At 37.6% G+C, this 26,470-nt stretch overlaps 1 protein-coding gene across 3 annotated transcripts in view; it reads right to left on the reverse strand.

Moving 5' to 3' along the window:
• Positions 1-14,538: 14,538 nt before the first annotated feature.
• Positions 14,539-26,470, reverse strand: part of VAV3 (vav guanine nucleotide exchange factor 3) — a 150,668-nt gene continuing 138,736 nt past the window's right edge. The window contains exons 26-28 of one of the 3 annotated variants that reach the window (XM_085068247.1): positions 23,434-23,517; positions 18,764-18,915; positions 14,539-17,038 (exon numbers count right to left, since the gene is read on the reverse strand). In XM_085068247.1, the coding sequence (XP_084924373.1) occupies positions 16,997-17,038; positions 18,764-18,915; positions 23,434-23,517 (278 nt within the window). In that variant the 3' untranslated portion in view covers positions 14,539-16,996. Of the gene's footprint in view, positions 17,039-18,758; positions 18,916-23,433; positions 23,518-26,470 lie in introns of all 3 variants that reach the window. The other 2 variants (XM_085068248.1, XM_085068250.1) reach the window with 2 other exon arrangements.

Consider the following 26,470-nt stretch of genomic DNA (forward strand, 5'->3'; position numbering starts at 1 on the left):
CTTATATAGCAGCCTTTAAAAATGCAAGATTTAATTGTTGTCTTCATCATCATTTTCAGTTATACATGCACACACAGAGAGGCACGCAGAGCACTCTAACCCCAGCACTGCTCCTCAGCCTGACATCTCGTGGCTGTGAGGGACATAACACTGCTGAACCAAACACCATCCCCACACAGCAGCACATTAATGAATGTAGAATTTAAGCAAATACAAAACAGCTCTTGAGCAATGCAAGACGATTATTTAATTTAATTTGATGTGGTGTGGTGTCAGCATCATGTTCTGATAAGACAAACTAGCACAGAATTGTAAGGGTAAACCACAGTTACAAAAAATGCAGTCTTGGTTAACTGGACTACAGCAGGTGATATTTGGCCCAAAATGATAAACCTATCTAATCTGAAATAAGGATTTCTGGAATATCTGCAGTTATTCTTTTGATACTACTAAATATTAGTTTGATTTTTGCCACAGGAATAAAACCACTCCTGCTGCAGTGTGCAGCAGGCTACATGAGGAAAATTCACGTCTTCTCAGACAGGAAGAGAAATGAGGAAACAAAGAGTGGGTTTGCCTACATACATAGGCATAGCATGGGTACGTGCCTGGCAGGTGAGAAAGGGGAAATACCCATTCTATGAAGAGTAACTGCTTTTCCTTTTTCTAAAAAAGTTGTGCTATTGATTCATTTTCAAGAAAAACAACTTGAAACTCAGGGGAAGAAAAAGATTCTTCCTTTTTGGAGGATTTGCTGCATTGTGTGAAGAGGTTTGATACTCACCTCCTGTTCTCCTTTTCTGGCGTGGAGAAAAACAATCAAGCAATAACAGAGAAAAAATAATTTCTGTAGTTTGATTAGTTTCCACACCAGATGTTCCCACATATATTCATATCTCCCCAGCTCTTTCTCCAGCCAAGAGTGTGTGCAGCTGGTACTTCTGTAGTCAACACCAGAGCTATTTAACAGAGTTATTAGCAGGGGGTTTACATTATAGATCTCACCACTCTTCTCTAGGGGCCTGCTTCTGTCCCCACTGAAGTTAAGGCTTCATTGTACTCATTATCTTCAGAGAGCACCAGAAAACATTGCTGGAATTTTTTTTCTACTCTGTTACAAACCTGCACTTTCACCTCGTCCAGCCTATGATTTTCATTTCACTTTCTTGCTGGAACTGTAAGGCTCTGTAGCTGTTTACTGGCTAGCTCTGGGTTTTTATTCTTTGTGAAACAGATTCCAGTGGCAAACAATTTTAAGAACCACCACAACAGGTAGGAACTACTGCTTGTTTGTTAATTAAGCTTTAATGACCATAGATTTCAAGAAATGGGAAGTACGAAGTTGCATCTCATTAATGTGCCACTGACTGAATAAACATCAAAGGTGGACATGAATGTTCCCAGATGATAACAACATTCACGGGCTCAGGAAAATTCCCCCAGGGAAGGAGTGGCTGGAAAGCCAGCCCCCCAACTCTCAAATGGGCACATTACAATAAATTACAGCTTCTGTTCATTTGGGAAGAAAATGTTCTTACTTAATACTGACAAAAGAACTGCCACAGCCTTTGAGCTCTGGGATTTGTTCTAATTGCTCTGATTGTGAGTGAGAGGCTTCCTGTAACATGCAAAAGAAGAAATATTTACTACACCTTCATATCTTATTAAAAAGGCAATTATATATATTTGCATTTCTAGGAACTCAGTATCTGTAAAAATTCTGCAGCCAGTTTGTCTTCACAGCTTGTGTGTCTTGTTGCAGAACACACACATGTGGAATTCTTCCATTAAGGATTTATGCTTTTTTGATGCAAATTAAAGGTGATCGGAGGTGGAAACATGCTGATGGAAGCATTACAGTAACAGCTGGGAAGAAACCATCCTGTATACCCATGGTGCTATCCATGGGGATTCTTTGCCACTGGGTTCTCAGAGTATGCATCTGAGGACCAGTCTTTTCCATGAGGATGATCACATGGCAAACAGCATTGAAGATGCACAAAGGGCACTGGTTATCAGCTGCCACTCCCCAAAAGGGGAATTTTAAATGTGTAGATGCCAGGTTAGCTAGATTACCGTAGATAACTAAAAGCAGAAATAAGGAATGCAAGTGATTGCAGGAACTGGTCAGTAATCAGGTGATTTGAGAAGAAGCAGGAATGGTCTGTTCCCCTGGACTCTGTGAGGAGCCAGGATATGGTGCTGCACTAGAGCCACACAGTGAGGCTGGGTGAGTGCTGACAGCAGACGGGGCAGGTACTACCAGCAGCCAAGGTACATAAAAATAAGACACATTGATAAAGTAGTCAGAGAGGCCCAGGATGTGCTCCCTGCAAGCAGCACAGGGATATGCACAAAAGCCTAGCAAACCCAACCCTCTCACTGAGAAAGGCACAAGCCGATACGACAAGGATCTCTTCAGATCAAGGGTGGTGGGTATCACCTGTGTGTCTCCTGAAGCCTTAAAGGGAAGTTATGGGTACAACTAGCTCAGGTAATTAGCTGTAAAGTGTCATATTGTTCACTGCTGGCTTGGACTCGAAATGTCACAATGTTTAACACTCTCCTGTGGTGACTGGTATTCCAGTAGAGAAATCTCATATAAGACCAGGCAGAAAATGAAAAGGACCCACAAAGGAATATCATCCATTGTTTGCCTTCTCCTGGTTAAATGAGGTTAAAAAAGGGCAAAAGAGCACAGAATTAGAGGCAAATTACATGGATAACAATATCTGTATACTAGTCATTGAGAGCAGAATTCACAAACAAGTATCTACCATGTGAAATCTTGTTTTCCTAAACTTTCATGGGTTCTGCCATTAACTTCAATGTAGTCACAATTTTATCCAGAAAAATGTAACAGGTCAACCTGTGTCAGAAAATGGATAGATGTTAAGATGTGAGGAACACTGCATACTTCAGTATTAAATAAAAAAATCTTTGCCATGAGAATATTTTGCTTCATAGGAAAATAAAATCCATCTGCATCATACCATCCCAGCAGCTTCTTCCCCTCCCTCATGCACAGCTGACTGTAACTCCCACTCTTCTTGTTATATGACAGAAAACACAAGGGCCTCTTTCAGCTGCATTAGTGGAACTGGATTTTTAAAGCTCCAAAGATGCAGAAATTCCGTGGAATTCCTGAATGCATCTAAAATCTGGCCCACAAGTCCAGTGGCAATGAAATAAAACAAAGGATGTTTTATTATGTTCCAAATTGCTCTTGAGAGATAACAAGTGAAAGCAAGCATAACATGAGCAGGAATGATAGTAGGATCTAGAAAAGCAAAGGATACCTTGCACAAGCTGAAATGGTGCAAGAAAATATAATTTGTTCCCTGCCTCCCAGTAATCAGAAAGCTTTGTCATCACAAATGCTTAGGGAGACTATATGGCATATATAAAATGCTCCCCCTTCCACCTCCTTCAGCAAGCTCATTTCAGTGAGTTATAAAACACAAACATAAAAAGACTTCACTGAAACCAGGAGAGAGCAGATGTTAATTGCAGCAAAATGGCCTCAAAGCCAAACTGAAATTTGGTTCCGTTTTGCACAATTAGTTGGGCAACACTCCCAAACAGTGCAAACTGCAGGGCATGCAAACCCTGACCACTTGAAGAAGATATATGTAGAACCTGCCCATCCTGTGTAACTGAATGTCACCTCTGTAGTTATTACCAATTGCCCTTAAGCTAATGCATCATATGTCTTTTTGACAAGAGTAATGGTTGGGTTCTGACAACGAATAATTGCTATTTCAATTGAAAATGTTAAAATATAACTGAAATCAAATATGAAATTATTAGTGAAAAATGTAGGAGAGATGACAGAAGTGTATAACTTCACTGGAATTATCAGTAGCTTGACTGGCATTGCCTTAGTTCTAATAAGGATTCAGTACAGTACAAGCCACAAAAGCAAGTGGAAATGGTAGTTACAGCACTCTGAAATTCAGTGACTAAGAGCTTCACTGCTAACCAGAGAACAGCCGTGCTCCTAGATTGTTTCCACTCCCACTAAATCTAGTGCTTAATGGCCTAATTCGTCAGCTTTAAACTGTCAAACTATTGAAAACACTGAAGCTATACACACTGTACCAAAATGAGCAATAAGGCCATGTCCCTCAGGGTCAGCTGATGGGCTCCCCCAGCACACCCTTTCTGGGAAGTAAAGAAGAGGGCTGAACAGTAAGTGCTGCAAGTCTCTCCTTACAAACCTCAGACTTTTGCAGTATGCTATTGTCTCACTTTCAGTAATTGAAATTAAGCTCTCTAAATATTCCAATCAATTACATTTTGATTTACTGCTTTCCGTGGCATTTCCCTCTTTCATTTATTGGTGCACTTGACTTGTATTTCCTACACAGACATTGTGTGATAGAATTATATGTCATTATTTTAAAAATGTGTCTTTCCTTCTAGTACAAGTTTAGGCTGTGCCCTGCAGAGTTCCTCTGAACTGATCTATCCTCTCCCAGTCCTAGCAGCAATCTCCAGGTAGCAGTTTTCCACCATAGCTATGATTAGAATACTGATCAAAAGCTTCTCCTGAATCCTATCCCTATAGGACTGCACTAAGCATAACAAGATAAAGGAATTAAACATCTTCCAGCACACATTTGTAAGAGAGTAGTGTCCAATTTCTTACATTCAAATGCACTAGTTGTAGTCCTTGTCTCCCCTTGAGGAAAAATGGATCCAAATCATGAGTGGACTTTCCCCACCTATCTGCAGTACTGGGTAGTCCAGACTTTGGGATTGTTATTTCTACACCAGCCACTAATCATTGCCAAACAAGTGAGAAGAGCCTTGTACCAGTTGCCAGGGGGCAAATGGATGATGGAAGTATCATTTGAGCAGCTCTTCAAAACCCACTGACTTATGCACCACCTTACAGATCAACTGTTACCTGTTTTGCAATAGTTGGAAGCTTAGGTGTTTTCCTAAAAATTAATTTTAAATATCCCTTTGTATTCTACCCAACCTCCAAAATACTCCAGCATTCACACCCAGTGCTTCATCACTCATCCTCACAGAGATCATTTTTCTTGCACACACAGCCCTCACCCCACCCCTCACAAATACAATTCTTTAGCAACAGAATTCTCAAAATCTCTAAATCAATCCTTTTCCAACACTATTATGCAGACTGAGACTTTAAAAGAGAAAAAGCCTTTGGGATAGTAATCTCTTCACTACAAGAATCTATTCTTCCCATGTATAAACACTGCAGAATATATCCTTTGTGATGCTATTTGTTCTTAAAGTACCAGAAACTAATAAGGAAATGATGCCTATACTGTACCAACAACACACAAGGCGAAAGAGACGGGGTGGACTTTTTTTTTAAAATTTAATTAAACTTAGGAGAATCAATAAAACCATTTGTTTTGTTCTAGCACCTGTTTTTAGGCAATAATATCTTCATGCTGCTTGTTTAGTTATATTAGAAATTACATGATCTGCTCAGCTGCAAAAAGACTATTGATTTGTATGCAATAGCAGGGGAAAGAACTGTTTGTTTACAAGGGATTCATAGTTACTGTGAACACTGACTGTAAACAGGGACTCCAGTGTAGCCTCAGAGCAAGCAAGCTAAACACAGCAGCAGCTCACAATGCACAGCAAGCACTAAGCCATGTTCTTTGTCAGGTAAGAAACTTTACAAGTCTGGCAATATAAATTACATAAAAGATGACAAGCTTTTCAACAGCTCCTAAGAGAAAAATTAGGGAAAAGGAAATAAGAGGAAAAGAAATTGGATAACTGTGATCACTTACCATTCAGGCAACTTTCTGCTATGTTTCCTTTCAGTATACCTACTAGAAATTCTTGGGTACATGAAGAATTCTAAAAAACATGAAAATACTTATCCTGCTACTAACTATCTCACTCATCTAAGCCACTCCAGGGAGCAGCACTCACTGGTAAAAAGTTTTCTCCACTGAAAGAATAGTCTGTCCTAGACCATTTCTGTCCATACTAGAGCAAGGAAACAGTCAGTGAAAGTGGAATCTTGGTCACAACTATTACTCCAGAGAGTTTACAACTTTTTCTCTGTGGGATTTAAAGAGAACATCTCAGTACCCTTGCTGACTATGTCTGCAACAGTCATAAATTCCAACTTGCCAGCAATATTTAGTGTCTTTAAAAGCAGACATGGCCTTGTCTGACACTACCCTAAGAGCAGTATCATGTCTCCCTGGCTCTGTTCAAGTCAGCAAATTGCCTGGGTACCTATAGACTTCAACAGTCCAGCTTCTAACCTCTGTTCACTTGACAGCGCATTACATTTCCACAAACAGGCCTAATAGCTCTCTAGTACTGGTAACTGGAGGTTTAGCGGTTAAATATGTTTGGATTGAGGTGTAAGCTTTATTGAAACATTCTGACTTTGCTACACATAAGGCAGTTGTTAAACACCTTTTATATTATGAAAGTAAGTAGATGGAGAGTTGATTTTTTTAAGTAGCAATACTAACATTTAATAAGAATGTTGTTAATTTCTCAGTTTTGATAATTCAAGAACAGAGAAACAAAGCAGTGTGTTTTCAACTAACATCTCTCTTGCCCTTTGGGTAAATTGCTGCTGAATCCAACAGATGTGAAAATACTTGCATACCTTCTGCATTTACTGTCGGAATCTGAAACCCAAAGCAAGTAATAACAGACAGGGAGGAAGCAGTCACCATTATTGCATCTCAAACTTTTTTCAGCAGATTCTTCATCCTAGAGAGTTTTGCAAAAAAGCATCAGGTATCCAAGCATTTGGAAAGCTTCTCTTAAAGTATTTCCTTTGATAGACAACAAGAACTGAGTAAAAGCAAAATATCTTGATTTTTGGTCTACTTTACATCTGACACTCTAGGATTACTGCACCTTTTCAGCTCACAGGTAGGAATGCTTACCCCCCACTGCAGTAAATGAGGCTGCAGTCTATGCAACTCTGGGGTTATGTCTTTAACCTCAGCTTTCATGCATGTGATACAGGAATGCTGACATGTCCCCCTCTGTGCACTGAAGATCAGTTTCCTTGAGATGCAGCTAGAATATAATTTTCTGGACAGTTATTTTATGTGATTGCCAGAGAACTATGACTTAACTCCAAGAAATTGCCACAGGCACCATCAGTGGTAAAACTCATGCAGCTGAAAAATTCTCAAGAGCACACATCCTAACTGAATCATATGGCTTCAGTTTGCACCAGCCTATGTATTTTTGAGAATGAAAGATCCACAGTTAAAACTGAACTTATCAGTTCCAGTCAAGTTTGTCCTTCTTCTGAGGTTTGTGGCAATATTCTACATCCTTCATTGTTTCTGCTTCACACATTTTTTTCATTTCAAAAGCTTAAAAGAAAATATGAGTCCTTTACACTCCAGAAGTATAATAGTGAATTCTGATCTTGAAAATAACCACATACATTTAAAGGGTATTCGAGCTTACAGTTTTCCTCCTCTTATAACAACCTATTTTTTGCATGATCACAATGGATCATTTAAGTGGAAGAACTGAACAAAATATTCTGAAATAATATAAAAACTCTGTAATGTTCCATTACTCAACAGAATCTTGTTAAAATGAGTGTTCAGTTCCTCCCAGGCTCACAAGAAGCCAAACTGAGTGTCCTATAAAACCTTATAAAAGAAAAAGCTGCCAATGAGTAGGTGATATAGAAATTCTATTTTGAGGTTCTGTTCCTATCAAAGCATGCAATATAAAACATTAGTATTTTTCAGAAGGAGTGAGGTACAATATATACTAGAAATGCTCACTTTGAAAAACCCAGAGCCAATGTTGCTTGTATCTAATTAAGTGTGTGTTTTGCCAATGAATTGGTCACTACCAAAGGGTTTCTTTTATGTGCATATGTGCACCATGCTTGTTACTGTGCTGGGAAGTGTTCTGAAAGCTACTTTATAATGTATACTTCAGCAAGCTGAAGTTAATGCTCTACTAAGCACTTTTCACACTGACTATATGGGGGGAAAGAAGTTACATGTTTCTTGCACTGGTAAGTATAATAAGAAACCACTGCCCAAGGCAAGGTACTCTCTGTGTAAACTTAACACATGCTGGCAAAACTCCTCTTGGTATTGCTTCCTAAAACAGGGATGAGGAATTGACTGAAGTGCTCCTTTGTTCACGTCATTAGACAAGAGGGGGAGGAAAAAAGGATAGAAAAGAGCGTAAGGAACCAGGGAAACTACACAGGCAGAGAAGAAAGTCACAAATGAGAATAAAGACAAAGGATTTGCCAGAAACAGCAGTCTCTGGAAAGAAAACTGATTGTTCAACTGGAAAATGGAAAAATCTGTATACTCTAAGTATACTGGCTGTACCAATGAAATACTTGATTTTTCCCACCAATCTCTTCTAGAAGCAGTAAGATTCTCAACACTGGCTAAAGAATATTGTGTGCACAGTTGAATGCACTATGTAACATACTCGTATCATACAGATATAGCTGTAACTTCAGTGTCCAGACAACACAGGTTTTACAATTCATTGAAAAATTAATATATCAATAGAGCAAATCCTGACATTTTGCCAATTCTTTGAAGGCAAGGTGGAGCCACACAAGGACCCATCAATATCAGCTCCAAAATAAGCAGCCACGTCAAACTCAGGCTGATGTGTAATGAAACATGTATATGCTCCAAACAGCAGCCACATGAACAGGCTTGGATTGTGACTCCAGGTTCATTTTGTGATGGAGACAGGCCAAAATCCAATGACACAGGGAAGAACAAAGTGTCATAACACGTGCCACTTGTTTTCCAAGCACATCCTGTTAGGCCACAGGTTAATCATTGTCACTTCGTGCACCCACATGTCACACAGTCTATTAATTATTACTTAATGTCACTACACTACTAGATTGTTTGATGAATTCTATTAGTAATTAGAACTGCTCACAGAGTGACATTCAAATAAACCTTCTCTTCACAGTGCATTCATTATGAACAGCCAGAAAGAGAAAATAGCTAGGTTTTATTAGATGCATTTCATTTAGACTACAGCTTGTTGATTTATTTCACTGCTAAGTACAAAATACTCATGACAAGCCGAAAACCAAGCCTAAATTCAGCTGCATGAAAGATAAGTCATTGCATCTCCTTATACACATTTAGAACAGAGGAAAAGGATGCCATGCCAAGAGCTAACACTGTTATTTATCTAGGAAAGGTCAAATGAGAAAAGGATGCTTTCAAGTAGAATTAATCTTAGCACTAGTATTCAACCATTTGACTTCAAAAAAAAAGAGTACAGTCAAGCTGATGGCTTATTTGCCACTCTCTTTTACAGACAAATTTTAATATTACAGTACCTTTGCAAATTCTGCCTGAGAAATAAATTAACTGGGTTTGTTTTATAAAAATGTAGTTTCTGACTATTTGAGGGAAGAATGCTTGAAGCAAAGTCATTTCTTTCTCACATTTTACATTTCCTATCAGTTCAGAACCAAGTAGAAAGATATGGTACCTGAGCTGCCTTTCTTGTTAACTTTCCCTGGAATCAATACATATTTAAGAAAAGTTTTGATTTTGACAAACCTACATATGCTGCTGCAACAGTCTGTTCTATCAAAAAAAAACTTGTGAACTTCAATAATGCTCTTTAACTCATGCATCCCACTGTGATGCAAGTCTTAAAGACTAGTTTTACAATATTTTTACACTATAAGCTAAATATGAGCCAATTGCATCTCCTGAAGAGCCTGTTTTAATTCATAAACATCCAAACTCTTTGCATATTTAGCAGCCAGCTAGCTATGGATGTTCACCATATTACCTTTCATTTATCTTTTCCTCTACACCTTGGTATCACACTTCTATGAGCTTCTGGTAAACACCAGCAGCTGATTAAAGCATTGCACAGCTGAAAGGTAATTACACAAAGGTAGTACAGCAGGAGCTCCAAAAGAACATGTGATACGTATCTCAGGCATCTTTAACTCCATAGAAAATATCCCTGACATCTATTTAGCTGAGCACATCTGAAAAACCTCCAGTGCTGGAGATACCACAACTTGCCCAGACAATTTTGCATCTATGTAGCTTGTTATTCAGAAAACTTTCCTGAAAACTTAATCTCCTTTCTTCAGTTGAAGCTTGTTTTTTCTGTTACTGTTTACACTGACTAGGAACCGAACTAATTAACTAACTGAACTAAGACTGAACTAAGAGTTCCGTTTCTTAAGTTATGTAAAACCTTTTAGTTATTTGGATGCTATTGTCACATCCTCCATTAGCCTGTTTCATACTTCCATTCAAACAATTCCAGTTTCTTCACCTTTGTTAGTCTCTTGAGGAATATTTTCAGTGAGACTGTACCATATACAGGATTTAGTGCCCAAAGCTGGATAAAGAACTTAAACTGGAGCTTTACCAGAAATTATCTAAATGATTACTTCCCATTTTATAGATGCTGCTCCCATTACTAGACCTAAAGACAGTATTTACCTTCTTCACAGTAAAATCCAGTCAACTTCTGCTCTGTCCATGGTTCACTTTTACTTTTTTCACCAGTAGTGCTGCTTAGCCACAAGTTGCCCAGTCTTAACTGGTACAGACAATTCTTTCCACCTGTAAATAAAACTTCATGGATATTTAATTGCATAATCTTTCCTTAACTACCAGTTTATCAGTATCTGAGTGATCCAATCCTCCAGCCCACTCACAGCCCATGCTTGCATGGTATCACCTCAAAATATTTTAAATATATTCTAGACAAACCAAAAAGTAGTATTTGTCAAGATTTTTTGGGGGGAAACAGTAGACTTGAAAAGGACATACCTGAGCATGGTATCTTAACTCCCTACAGACACACTGAGACCATCAGTGATATGAAAAGGAAGAATGTGCAGCCTGGGAACCATTGCTTTTGGAAGCTTGCTTTTTCTAAAGTCACATGGCTCTTCAATGTAGCACATGAAAGAAAAATGTGATCAAATATTTTCTGTAGAAATCTTTTGTATGCCTGTATGTAAATACGAAAGAAAATGTTTACTAGCATGCCCCAGAAGATATAATAAGGGGTTAGCGCTTCTGGTCTTACTGTATAAACCTGAGGAGTTGTAATCAAGTTCTGATAACAGGAAGACTAAACCTGCATTACCATATTCAGGAGAATTTAGAAAAAAGGTTATGTTCCCCCAAAGTATGAATCAAAATTGCGAAGACTAAAAAGCTGAATCTAGAATTTGTTCCAATTTCTACAGCTTGGTTTTCCAAATCCTAGCGTACTGATTTGGACATCAACTGTCCTTTTAATCATCTAATTCCATCTTTACCTGATCCAATGTACATGCCTACATTAATACACAACTGTAAAAGCAATAAATCTCTCTTTTTCAAATCAAATATCAAACTGCTATTGCATCCTCTATTTGGAATTGTTCTTAATAGAGCAGTTGACATAAAAGCTAATATAAGTCCCATCCTGCCCTTTCCCAAACAATAAAAATTAATAATACAAAAACAAAAATCAGGCATGACTGCTTTTATGATCTGCCTGTATTTTTCTTCTCTCCACACACAAGTGACTAAAATACCTGTGGGACTTGTACCACACCTCAGCTGAACTTTGTAACGGGGAAGGGAGAAGAGGTAGGAAAGATCTGTGTACATAACCAGGTAACTGAGTAGGGTGGGGGTCTCCTGGCACATTCCACATTATTAATAGCTACAAGGACATTAATTGTAAAACTATCAGAGAAAAGGTTTCTTCAATTATACATATTTCCATTAGACCTATGCATGAGTAAGAATTATAATCCTAAAAATAATACTGTATCTCCTTTAGGAGACCTTTTGATTGCTTTGGGGAAAAAGACAACTATTTGAAAAGAGATTTAGAGAGTTATCTGGTAAGACTGGGACCAAGTGCAAGAGTCCTTGATTAGGACCACATCAGCAAACATTTTCCCATACAGAAACATTAGAAAAATTCTGTTTCCCACCCAATGCTATCAACAGACATATAATATTTTGGGTAATCATTTCGAAAAGTTAACACACACCAGGTTGTTTCTAACACATATGGCGTGGTACCAACTTTTTACCTCTTTTTTCCTGGTCTTCTCTATTTCTGTTCTTCCCAAAGCCACATATTACACTATCTCAATATAAAGAAAACAGTTCTGAAAGAAGCAAATCAGCCTGAAGGCCCTTGGTAAACAGCCACCTCCGAACCTGCCATTTTTTGTACCTGTAAGTTTACTTAAGGTCAGATTGCAACACTTGAAAATGAACTCACAGATTTTTCAACAAGCATATTTATCAGGTAGAAAATCGTAACCCAGAAAAAATCACCAATAAGTCAAATACTCCAGGAGGCTTATTAAATAAAATCTAACTTCACAGTCATATAAGCAGAGATCCTCATAATGAATGGGCAGAATACACTACAGCAGATCAGGAATTATAAAACCAAATTAGAAACCCAAATTTCATTTGCTATAAAAACAAACGGCTCTTTGTTCTTCAAAGGGAAGTTGCTAAGATAATGCAATGAATCACCCTTCTGCAATTTCTGATGCTTAATCCTTCCTGTATTTCTTTTTGTTAATTATATATGCATCGTACATTCCTACATTTTGTGAGAAAGTGGATATGATTAACATCTCATCTGACAGCTTTAGGAAGCTTAATTACTCAAAACTACCCCTCCTCCACAGAGTGGACATGGAGGAAAGAGCCAAAATTCCACAGCAGGTTTCACAGCATGGCTCCTGCTTCTCGTAGGAGCGTGCAACAGGACCGTGAGTTACACACAAACACACACACACAGCATCCCTGCCTGGACTTTCCTTTTATGCCCATCCTCAGTGTGCCCAAGATGGTGCTGACTCCCATCATTCCAGCTCTTGTGTTTCCACATTCCACCCTCATGTTTTACATCTACAACAAAACAGTGCTGACAACACACTGAGTGTTTAGCTCTTGGTGAACAGTGTTGCACAGGCCGTCTGCTGTCTGTTTCTTACTCTGTGCCATGACCCCCAGTGAACAGAACTTTGGAGGGGACACAAAGAAGTAGATGACCCAAACTGACCAAAGAAATACTCTGTCATATAACGTGCTCAGCAATAAAATGGAGAGGAGGGAGTTCTTCCTCTGCCATTGAAATGAAATAAGCAGTGCTCTGAACAGAACAACTTGAATTTCAGACAAGATAGTAATGTAAGGCTCTCAGCAGCCCAGTTTCCAGCAAAGAATTAGCAGACATAGTTAATAGAAACAAACATTTTTGAACTGAGCATGCAAGTCAGCAGATCAAAACCTGGGTCTGAGGCTGGGTATTTTGGATAAACAAGCACCACTTTTCTCTAGACGTACCTCTGTCTCACCCTTATAAACTGCTAAAACCTTGACAACTGTCCTTTTCTTCTTCACAGAGCACCTGAAGCTTGCCTGTGAGGCAAAGGCGAAAGGAATCCTGGTTGGCATCATTTTCATTGTCAAGACAGATTTTTTCAGGCTGAGATTTTCAAGTAAGCTCCCAAGCCTTACAACAGGGAAAAAAAACTATTGAGAACACAGCCACAAGTGGATCTTATGCCCTAATTACAGTGCTTTCTCAATTTCTCACCCATCAGAGGACACATCTTGCATACAAGGGGAAGGAGAATGTCTGTGACCAAGTGTGATATTGTTAACAAGAGCATTTAATTGGGACACATTTCTGCATCCCACATTAGGTGCGACTCTTAGTTATGTGATATGTTCACGGGTGACAGGAAAATTATGCCTTACATCTGCAGAGATGTGTAAATGCCTCATTAGGTTTAATAATTATCTGTTAGAAGGGCAGCTCCACAAGAAAATCTCTGTTACTGAAAAATGAAAGGGACACAAAAAAACAACATTGCAACTGAATCACTGACCTTGCTGAATTAATTCACCTGTCCAGAAATATTTTTATAAACACATTAATAATGAAAGTTATCTTGTAAAAAATGCATGAATGGGTTACATCATAAAGTTTATCAAGTAGCCCATGAAATCAGACACAGACTGTATGTTCAGACTTGAGCTCAATTCAGCCTGAATTTGTATGTTAGTGCACATATGCAGAGGGAGAAAAAAGAAGGTGGAAGAGAAAAGACGCTGCTGTGAAAAGTTACACATAAAACTATTTAGAACACAAGTTCTTTTCAATCAAAAAACTACAAGTATTATCTTTGAAAAAAAAAATTAATAGTATATGACTGATTCCCTATAGCTAAAAATATAACAATAAATTTAAAAAAAAACCAAAAAACAAAAAACAAACCAAACCACAATACCAAACAAACCACGTCATCACCTTCCTGGATGTGGCACAAGGCAAATTTTCCTGACAATAAAAAGTTCTCAAGGAAAGTTATACTATCCCATTTACATTGACAGCTCAGTTTTACAGCTAAATACGGATTACATAAATCTTGGTAACCAAAACAGAACATTGTCAACTTCTCACAATGAGAAGATAGGAGACAAATGAAACACAACCTTCACAGTAGCAAATTATGCATTTTGACACATACCATTAAACAAAAAAATTAACCAGTTTATTATATTTAACATATTTACAAAATAGTACAAATTAAAGTACTGTAACTCCATTATTGCATGACAAAAAAACACTCCATACAGGCAAAAGCAGCACATGAGAGAGACACTCCAGAATATTTAGGAAGTCTTTGGTACTCAAAATATAGTTTAAGATGCAGCATTAACTCAATCAATACAGGGCATTAAACATAGACAACACATGATATGTAGATTTATGCCACAAAAGTAAAGTTTACCTATGGCTTTCATTCTTCTCAAATGATGACTACGGGACTCAGGAATTGCTTAAAAGCTTTACAACAATTTTAGGATGGAGAGAAAACTGAAAATTATTCTAAACCCAAGCTGTTGAAAATGACAATTTTTCAACTTGTACTGAATTTAACTGCCTCTTCTCAGAACTATATGACAGTAAAGCACTAAACACTGCAAAGACCTAGAGCCTATTCCTCTACCCCTTAAGCAGGCAAAACTGGGAAAGAATAATCTTTGTCTACTTAGGGAATATAGAATTAAGCTCACAATAGACAACCAAACTGCATGGCAAAACATGATCAAATACTGTATAGTCTACACTGATGTACACATCATTTACAAAGTTTTTATGCATAATCTACAAATTTACAAATGCTCTCAATTATTCCATCAAGTAATGTACTCAACACAATCACAGTTTACATAATTTTGAGGTAAATCCTTAAACAGTTAGAGCATCAGCAGAATTCCATCTGCAAGGCTGAATCTCACAAGTTTCTAATGAGAAGCTCCTCTCTTTCCCCTGGTCACACAGCACTGTATGCCAAGTGTAGCAGATGGCTAAGATGGTTGCAGAGATGAAGGGCATTTTTGTGACTCTGTGTTGTGCTTGGTTCTGTTTGACGGCCAAGAAAGGCCAGAAAGCAGCAAAGAATCCTGGGGGCAGCCTAAAAGAAACCCAAATATGTACTAGCAGATTCTATTCTGTGGACAAATAGCGGGCATTGTGTTGCTTGTAGACTAGGAAGAAACTGCACTGTTAAATTGTGCAGTATCAAGTGCACACTAACTGCAAGATGCCAATGGAAAAAGAGGACAGGCAAAAGCAAAAGAGGCTACATGGGATAGGATGAATTAAGCTCATTGAAGAGCTTGATTTCCTTTCAAGTTTTCAAGCCAGGCTTGCTATTACTTAGATATTCAAAACTGCACATCTGAAGACATCACCCACATTTATTTAGCTTATTTCTGCCTCTTCATAATTACATGAGAACACTGCCTCACCAAGAAGTGGACAACACTTTACAAGGCCCGATCTTTCAAGCTGGCTAGCCTAGACACATTTTTCCTTGGGGATGTTCAGAACACTGCAGCATCACAACTCACTCACTGAACTGCCATTATCATCCCAGGCAGTAAGAAAGGAAAGGGCAAAGAAGTTTGAGAGCTCCATTTGCATTTACGAAAGGTGATAGCAACTCCCGTCTAAGTAGGAAAAGACAGTTTTGAGTTGAAAGAATAAAGTTCATCTGAATCAATCAAAAGCTAAGATAAACACCTTCGTTGAGAAATGACATCATCTTGCATTAGTATTTTCTCCTACAGAATAGGTTTGCAATATTTATTTAATGTTATTGCTGAAAACTTTCAACTCATCTTGTCATGACTATCCCCCAGTTGCACTTCCATTGTCAGCTGCTTAAATGAAAAAAACTCAGATAAAAAGGCTTGAGAAGACAGAAAAGGATCCCACAATTCCACTTTGTGGATGTTTTTTAAAGCAATACCACATCACTACACTTTTTTAGAATGTCTTTAAACAGATTGTTAGAAGATTTAGGCAGGACCTCAAAATAGCCATATCATGGCTAATTATATTGCAAAGTAATTATATATGCATGAAAGCTACTCATATTTACTACATATTTCCTTCAGAATGCTTTTGTGAGTGTAACATGGTTTGTAAGTTGATAAGGAAAGTAGTTTGATGTCTCATGATAAGTCTACTGACTGTACTTTATGCCCACTGGAATGACTGAAATCTGTTTTCTGCATGCAGTGATAAGGAAAAATAAGCCTTCATCTCCTTATACCATCACAAATGTTAGCTAGAAGAGAAACATTAAATATTCAGCCATTGCTAGTACTCATGTGTAGTATGGGGTGAAATGAAAAGGAACGAAAAATTTTCTTTTCCAGAGATCTTCTGGGAAGGTGAGGGTTGGACTTTGTACTGATCCCCAGTGACAGCAAACTGGCAGCTTGTTTCTTGCACAGCTCTAGGTAAGGTAATAATCTGTCAGCCCAAACTTCTGTATAAATCCCAACATTTAGACTGGAAGGTTCAGACAGACAAAAACATTGCTGTTTAAATACTTAACAAGACCAATAACACATTGAAGATATAAATTTTTACAATCCCTGAAACTGCTGGTCAGCAGAGGATAGCTTTTAATTCATTCGTCCTCTTCAACATAAGTTGATGGAAACCAGCCCACCTAAAAAAGGGAAAAGCAGAACAAAATAATACATGAGATGCACAGGGGTTTTATTAAAGGGCTGAACTAGGCACAACAAGGATGGGTCTGATCAGTAAATATCTTAATAGGATTGTGAAGATAAACTTGGCTGAGCTAGCATAGTCAAGGTAAGTACCCTTAAGAAAAGAGTAACTTGCAGATTTGACATTTTGGAGACGAACACCCTCTATGTCACTTCCTCCCCCAAAAAATCTAGAACACATTTGCCCAGACTGGAAGTCGAACCATTCAGAAAAATGCCAAGAGCAGAAGTAGTTTTACTACAGGCAGGATGCTGCTAATTTCTGAATGAGGAGTTAAACTTTTAACAGGCTCTGGTCAGGTCCAGGGAATCATCTTACAAAGGAAACAGGGACTGATTTGATTGCTTTACATGGAGTTGAATTCCACTGCCACTGAGATAGGTTTTACATATGACAGAACGAGACACAGCAGAGTCTAGTGTTCTACACTTCAGAAGTTATAAAGTTATCTACATTCTGAAATTAATGTTGCGCCAATTAAGGATTATGTAAGACAAACAATGATGCAATGTCATATATTTCTTATTTTATCTATTTACTTTAGGTATTTTTACACTTTTTTTATACTGAAAGTCAATTTAACATTCATGAAAGAACTCAAAACCATACCAAGAGCAAGATTACCTTGCTAAAACTATCTCCTGAGTGAGTTTATAATGTCAAGTCCAGGCTATGAAAGCTACCAAAGAATGCTAGCATGTAACAGAGCATCCTTTAGAATGTGGACAGCTGCATTAGAATGAGTTGTTCAGCTTTCTTCACATGAAAAATATAAATAGCAAGATGGTTATTTCTTCTGCTTCCCTATTTCTTCTGGTCTAATTGACCATTTAACTTTAATAAACTTTAACTATTTAACTTTAACATAACCAAACTCACGTACACAAAAAGAGTTTCTCTAAATTGCGTAAAGCAGTAATCTGGACATCCACTTCAGCTGGACTTAAAACTATCGTTTACAGCTTCCAGACAATCTACATTCTTCCACTTCTCATTTCTTGACCCTGCATCTCAGTGCTTTAGACATGGAAATGGCACTCTCAAATGCTTCTGACTAATCTGCATTAAAAGGCAGTAAACAAAGACTGAAACAGTAAACCTTTTATAGGTCAAAACTGAAACTTCACTTCCAAGTCTCAGTGCAGGGTGTCAAGTGAGCTCATAAAAATCCCTGCTAAATATGTCACCTCATATGGGCCACAATCTTAAGAGATCAAAGAAGCAGACTCCTATAAAAAGGTGGTTGATTCCACTGCATTGTAATGTGGCACAAAGATGTGGGAAATCATTCTGTGGTAAAGTGCTAAACAGAGTTCCACAGCACCAGGAACCTGACCCCAAATATATGTGTGCACAACAGTTCAAGAAAGGTCAACTGTAGCAGTGCTATTAATCCTGGTTATTTTCCAACCATATAATCTTACACAAATATTCAGCCTGGTAGGTCACATTAAAAAACCAGTAATTTAGATGCTGGGAAAGCTACCAGGCAAGAGTTCTGCCTGGCTCCTACAAACAAAGACGAGAATGTGTTCTGTCTTGTGAATTTAAATACATAAAGAAGGTTCATCATGCAGGAACACACCTTTTTTTTTCTTCACAAAATGACTGTCAGTGAAGGCAGAAATGGGACACAGAAAAAGTAAAAATATAGCCTTACCCTTCCATTTACTTCACCTCTCCACCAGCCATTGGCACTCATCTTTGTATAAATTTTGACAACATCCCCTTTCAACAAGGACAGTTCTCTCATGTCTCGTGCACAGAAGTCATACCTGGCTATGGCAATGCCTATCACCTTTGGGCTTAGCACTGAAATGAAGCACATGGCGCAATTATTAGGGTTGGTTAAATGAAGGCTACCAAACCAACGTAAATAGAAATACTGTAAAGTATTAAACAATGATTTCACAGCAACACACACTGGCATTCATTTTTATGCAAAACATTCACACTACAAAGATCAAGAAGATTTAAATATAGGTGAATTGTGTACAAGTTGAAGGGATTTTTTATGATTTTTTGCATAGTCCTCCTGATTTTTAGAAAAAAATTAAACTAGATGAGCCATAAATAAAATATTCCCCACCCTGAGATTGGTAAATACATTTGCAATTATTTTATTCTTGTGCTTCATAACCAAACTTGCTGCCAGTTATGTGCATCAACATAATTTACAGGTCACTAATTTCTTTCCAAAAGAATTATTAGCATTTACAGTTGATTTAACTTTAGACCTCTAATGAAGCAAAACAAACAGAATAAGGTGCTGTTCTTTCAAAAAACAACTCCCAAGTTAAATATTAATGCACTTAAAACTGGAAGCTAACATCAGCATGAGCAAAAACGTACAGACTTTCCACAGGAAATTTCCACGGATCATTTGTCACAATCTGTATTAATATTGACTGATGTAAATCTATTCTTTTCAAGAGTTTATTCTGTAAATCACCAATGAATTAGTTCTACAAAATTAAGATTCAGTGAAATTAATACTTTAAAGTTTGAAGGTACATAAATACAGAAGAATTTTGCCAATGTAAAGCCTGGACATTTTAAACAATAGAAGTAGTTAAGAATTTTTAAAAAGCAAAGGTGCAAAAAGGCCACTTCAAAAATCAACCCCTTCTTCCAAATGCTTTTATAGGAAATTATGTTTCCAGCCTTGGTGTAACATGTCCAAACTTATAAAAGAAACCCTCAAGAAACCCAGCGTGAGGACAACAAGAAGAGAGTGCGCATGGTCCAACAGATAAAACACCTGCAACTTGAGCTCTTTAGAAAGAACATCTACTACTCTACAGCATTTCATAGTTGGACTATTTGGCCAAGGCATTTTTTAGCTTTTTTGCCCATTAATGCCCCTGTTTTCCAAAGTAAATCACTGTAAGAGGAGTTCATGAGCACAGGCAAGCTTCCTATTGAAAAGATTTCAGAAGAATTCATATGATCATCATGAATGACTTGATATAATGTACCCAGAATCATCTCTGTCCTCAGAACCCTTTCAGATTTCTTAGAAATGCCCAAACTTCATAAGGAAATGCCATTAAGATTCTAGTTTCAGCAATGCCCTCAACAATGTAATAGGAAGAATTCATAGCTAGCTGCCATTAATTTAAATCAGGAATCCAAAACACAGCAAATGAGCTGGGAAATCTTAACAGTTTCAGCTCTGCTTGTGTTTAAGTTTTCTGCTGACCCCACTGGGTCATAGATACATAGGCTCCTACATAATAGCATTAAACATCTGAATATCATAGTATGTTCAAATACTTTCATCTTAAAGAGAAAATACAAGCACTTTATTTTAAAATAACAAGAAATACTATGTTTAAAATATTATTAGATATATTGCAAAAATGGAATGCCTAAAAAAGTTTTGACAACAGATTATGGCCTATTTTATATCACATCACTAAAGTTTAGTCCAACATTCCTGACTGCTCCTGTAGAGTATGCTTATCAGACACTTGATAAATTATGTAAAGGATGCCATATAACAGAATCAGCCTCTCATTTTATTGCTTATATTGATGTTGCAAAAACCTACGTGATATATTAAGCACATTAAATTTCAAACATGCTTTTTTCCTCCTCTTAGCAAGTCAGATGTAGATGCTGCTTGTTGAGATCCTGACATGAATGTAATGTCCTATACCTCATCAGCATTGCAGTAATCAATTTTACAGGCAAAGAGCATATCATGGGCAGCAATTGTTTTGGAGGAAGGAAAAAAAAAAGAGCAGGTATTGATTGTAGGGTCAGTAACCATTCACAGCTGCGCAGCAGTATCACTGGTGGATTTGGAGAAGCATTGCAGGATGGAAGGAGTGATTCTGGGGAGCAGGGTATAATTTCAGATTCTAGAAAGAAGATAAAGGGGCAAGGAAAAAGATTACAGGAAGCAAAGATGAACAAATTTGGGAAAATGGGGAAGAAAAGAACTAAGAAGAGAAGACATTCACAGAATAATAAGGAGGGAAAATAGCAGGGAAAATTAGGATAGAGTAAGAAATAGGAGCACATCTGGGAGAAAGGAGGACTTTTAACTCTTTTTCAAGTCAAAGCAGAGAGGGAAAGGAGAAAGAAGAAAGAGAAATCAAAACCATATATCTTCAAAAGTCTTGAGGCAGAAAGTAGCAGAATTTAGATTAATTTAGAATCCAAGATCCATATTTTCAAATAAAAGTGATGCTCATGATAGGAAATATATAAAAGGAAGCCAGATGAGTGATGGAATACAGGAAAATGACAGTGCTAATTCTGGAAAAAAAATATTAACCATATCTCTCTGCTGACACAGTCACAATAACAACTTGAGTAAAGACTATTAGCCCTGAATTCCCAATTAGTGCTGTCCCAGGATAAATAAAACTTGAGGGAAGACAACACATGGAAAGGACATCTGTACAGATGGGAGAGAGAAGGAACACTGAGTGAAGGACAGAAAGCTACAGGAAAAATGTGGAGAGAGAATGGGATTAACAGCAGAGATCAATGGAAAGAAAGGGCCCCACAGGTGAATGAGAAATTAACGGGGGGGAGGAGAAAGTGATAAAAAAGAAAATAAACTGTTGAGAAAGCATTAATAAATAAACCTTGTGTATTAGGAGAGATACTCAGAGAACTAACTGGAAATAGAGTGAGAAATCTGAAGGAAGTGAATAAAAAGTACATGTGTGAATGAGAAAAATATGCTTTTACTTCATCTGGCCTTTCCTTCTGCAAACAGAAGACGATGGCTACAGGGAGATATAATCAGCTTTGATTTACACTGGAGTATGTTGGACATTGACAGAGAAATAGATGTTCTGCAATGAGTTCTAATACTAGGTTGAGCCAATGATGAAGGATCTAGGGTGCAAACAACAGAGGCTCCCTGTGATCTCAGCATGCTGGTCTAGCTCACATGCTTCAATTCCATGAAGGTCAATGTTCTATTATTAAAGCTGTGAGTAGCTGTTTCTTTCTCCTTGTGCCATGGCCTCCTCATAAATCTGCAGCCATGTGCCCCGAGGGTTGCTCCTGTGTATCAGTTTCCATGATCCTTGAAGAGGAGTGCATTTACTTGCACTGTTTCCCCAGACCTCAGTTCTAACAGCCAGGCATAGGCAGCACCTTCAGTAGTGCTCAGTAGTCAGCTTAACCATCTCCTGTGTTACCAACTTCCGTATCAGCAGAACTAAGCCAGCTCTGAAGATACTTTTGAAAAGAAAAAATACTTGTAATACCATGAAATAAGTATTTGTTCTTTTAACATGGGCAAATTATTTGGCTATTTATAAAAAGAAGGTTTGACTACAAACATATGAAGCAACATAGCTTAGAAATCAGAATACAATGGGTAGATGACCTGCAGATCAATATTTTCCTTTAATATTTTGTACTTGTGTAACAAAATACTTAACCTAGCATACTGTGATATGCAAGGCATTGGTGACTACATCTGCATTTGTGCATGCTGGACACCTCCCGTTCCCTAGTGTACAAGCCAGCCCCAGTCCTGATGTGCACAACCCAGGCAGTGTCCTCCACCCCCATACACAAAGGTAGGCCAGTGTAATGTGAACAAATGCTGCATTCTGCATCAGCAGCTCTTTCCATGTGCTCCTCAAAGGCATTCACCTTTCTACTGGCAAAATTCTTCTTAAATTGTCCAGCAGTGCAGTTTACCTCTTGGAAGAACAGATCTTAGAGACCAGAGCAAGTCATAGCCATACTGATGCACTAATAGAGGCTACCAATGCTACTACTTTTAGCATTTTTATGCAGTCTCTTAGCTTGAAATGATTGCATCTATTAAAGCCAGACATGGTTAAACGGAAATAAAGAAAACAATATTTAGAAAACAGATGGGCAAAATTAATTACAATGTTAATGCAGAATTTAAAGAAAGCATTCTCTATGAAAAAAACTACTGTATTCTAAGATGCTACTGTAGTATGGTTTGCTGCAGGGATGGGACGAATATATTATTTACCAACAAGCAGTGAAATTTCCATGTTTGTACATTTGAACAAATATGTTAAAAATATGTAGCTCATAGATTTCAACTGCATAGCAATTTAACAAGCAAGTGGTCACTGATGGAATCTGCCGTAACTATTGAGCTTTGCAACACCTATTCAAGCTGCTTATTACAATAAGCAGTAATAATTCAAAAGTTTAACAGTTTGATTTTTGTTACACTCCAAGAATAACAAGTAATAACTCTGGTTTTGGAGTGGGAGAAGAGCTCAAGTATTAGATTCGTCCCTTCCCTCACTTTCTCCACACAGAAACAACAGAAGCAAATTTAGAAGAAATATAAAAGCAGTAAAGCAGTACCTGACCAGAAAGGAGTGGAGGAAGGGGGAACAAAGCTGTAGTCTGGAGGAGTTACAAAAGAAAACCCACAGAACAAAGAAGGGGCTTAGAGGGAAAAAAAAGAGAAAAAGAGAAAAGCAAAAGAACATTGAAATATTGGCATAAGATTTAAATAATAGTTTTTTAACTATATAACTCATTGATAATAAGGAAACTAAGGTTCTCTACTAAGGATGTCTGCAAGGAAATTGACTGTAATAACTAGAAAATTTGGATCTATGATTTAATTTTTAACAATTGCATTTTTCAAAGAGTAAAGTAGAAAGAAGTCCCCCATTTAGGGTTATGAGAAGCAAATTGTAACTGCAGACTCTTGCAAATATTTTCAGACTTAGAAAAGTTTTTTTGTTCTTTGTGTGCACCACTTCTTACCATTACAAAAGCAAGAAATCATGCATGCTTAATTCCTCTTGAGCCCAGCAAGACTAGTCACATGTCCTCAACTAGGAATACAGTCTAAGTTGAACTGGAGTCCCATGTTATGGCATGGGAAAAAAAAAATGCATTTTGCCCTGTTAATCATTAACATCACTCGGAATTCCACAGCTAAACTACATCCTCAAAGGCCAAACAGTACTGCTCGTATTTGCAGTTTCCCTGACTAGCAAAACTCCCCTTGAGCAAGCAAAAACGGCCTAAGCTTGGCCTAGGCAGAACCACCATATCATCCTAAGTCCCTATAGCAGCTTCCTTGGGTGAAAGCCACATGTGCTCTTGGTCTATTGCCAACAAAACTAGGGTCAATGTATTTTTAAATAAAAAAATTAGATGAATTGAGTTACTCCAAGTAAAATTACAGCCTGTTCATCTGGTCTCACATTTTGTCCCTCTTTCGAAGAGGCACTAAAGATACATAGTGTTGCATATCTAATAAAGTTGGGATCTTTACTTCCAGCTGTGATTTGGAAAGATACATCCATCTTAACTGGATGAATGATACTGTAGCCTCTAAATTATAGCTAATAATATCTATAATTATTGAACAAGAGTTTTCCTTCAAAAAGTAGTAGGGTTATATTTATCACTTACAGCTACTTCTCTGAATTTTTTCTTGTGACTGCACATGAAACACAATAATTTTGCTTCAAAATGGCTATTTGCATCAATGATTACTACAACGATTTTATGGAAGAATCCATGGTGGTGGTAATGATACAGTTTTGTGCATCTTAACTGGATGACAACAGATACATGTGTAACAAGAAACTACAAACATAAATAGACTATCTGGGACGCACAAGACTCTCTGAGGGACTCCTTTACACTGCAGATAGTAACCCCCAGTGACAGCTCTGTGTGGAATTGTGCTACACAAACCAAGAGGGCCACTTGACCCAAAAGCAGGGCCTTTTCTTAGAGGCAAATACCTGCCTTTATTTCTACAGAAGCACAATGGCAGAGCACACACAGGGGTACAGCCAGGTTAGGTCCCATATGGTGTGTGGCAGGTCCTTCACCGAGCAGATATTTATCCTAATTTTTCTCTCTGATATAGTTGGAGGTTTGGTTTTATGCGTCAAATTCTGGACACATAAACCTATGCAGGCAAGGAAATCCTACTAGATTTCTACAAGTAACTGGTCTGTCTTGATGATAAGGGGGTTGGTGCTGGCTTTTAACAAGAAAGGCTGAATTCTTTTGATTCCCTAAAGATACAGATGATACTTGCTTTTACTTTACTAACACATAGTTTTACACATTTAATGGATATCATAACTAGTTAATATACGTACTCCTAGTTAACAGACCAAAAAAAGCATCACTCAAGTAGTACTTGGCTTCATGATTTAGGTTACTTTAAAATCTAAATTGCATAAAGATTCAAATATCTCATTATGACTGTGCTCTGCATCAGCAAATCAGAATAAAGTACCATTATTCTGTTCCACAGAGTAATGTCCACTTATCTTTCCTTTTTGCCTTTATTTCATTTACTGGTTGATCATTCCTCTAATCTAATGTAAAGATTAGTATTTTTCTGTGTGGCAAAACAAAATTTGATTATACTGTTCTAGAAAAGCCCAAGACTCAAAAACTAAGAAGAAATAATATACCATTTCCCAAAAAAATCTTCCAAATTAACTTGAATTTCAATATTGACAGAAGTAAATATCTGACAGCTTTTACAACCACATTAAAAGCATACAATGAATACCAAAGCGGCATGGGTGTCTTCTGCAAGACCAGGAGACTGAAAAGCAAAGTTCCAATCCAAGCGGGAAGCCAATAATTGGAAAACCAAAATAATTATTCCACTAAAATGGTGACTTTTATTCTAAAAAATTACTCTAAAAATCAAGTAGATGCTGAAGGAAGAATTAGATTTCCTGAAAATTTAAGCAATTACAAGGTGACTTACTATGATTCATATTCGAAATTGAAAGTAAAATGAAATGCCAGTTATTTATTCTTTTCCCAAACAGGGAAAACACAACCAATTAAAAAAAAATAGTATTCTACTTCCCAGAAAACAGTGAGAAAGGAAAGTCAGTTCAGTACTGCCATTCAATTTCACAGCACCTCAAAGACCTTGGCAGCAGAAAATTATAAAACTGTCAAAGTCTACAGTGGTTCAACTAATGTTTTTTAGAAATACATTTCCCACTGATTCTGTCAGTTATATATCCTAAAGATCAGCTGGTTTTGGGGAAAAAAAAAAAGCTCATGTCTTTTGAAAAGATGGCTTCATTAAAAAATCCAGATATGTGAATAGTATAGAGAAAAATGCTGTGTTAAACCCAAATCCTTTAAATCAGCTTCAAACTGTCAAAGCCCATTGCACCCACTAGCTTCAGCCCTGTGCTGAACAGTTACAAAACTGAAAAAGAACGGGCAAGTGCCCCTCTCCCTCTCTTCAGCTACTTTGTCTGGCCTCCTTTCAACAACTGTTTTTCTAGCACTTGGATTATGTAAGAAGAGTTCAAAAAAAAATCAGCTGTGTGGTGGTCTTCGAAGATTAAAGGCTGTGAAGTAAACTCCATGTCCAACTGCTGCCCCA

The sequence above is a fragment of the Lichenostomus cassidix genome, chromosome 8 (assembly GCF_008360975.1).
Source record: "Lichenostomus cassidix isolate B80296 chromosome 8, HeHo_3.0, whole genome shotgun sequence".
Lineage (NCBI taxonomy): Eukaryota > Metazoa > Chordata > Aves > Passeriformes > Meliphagidae > Lichenostomus > Lichenostomus cassidix.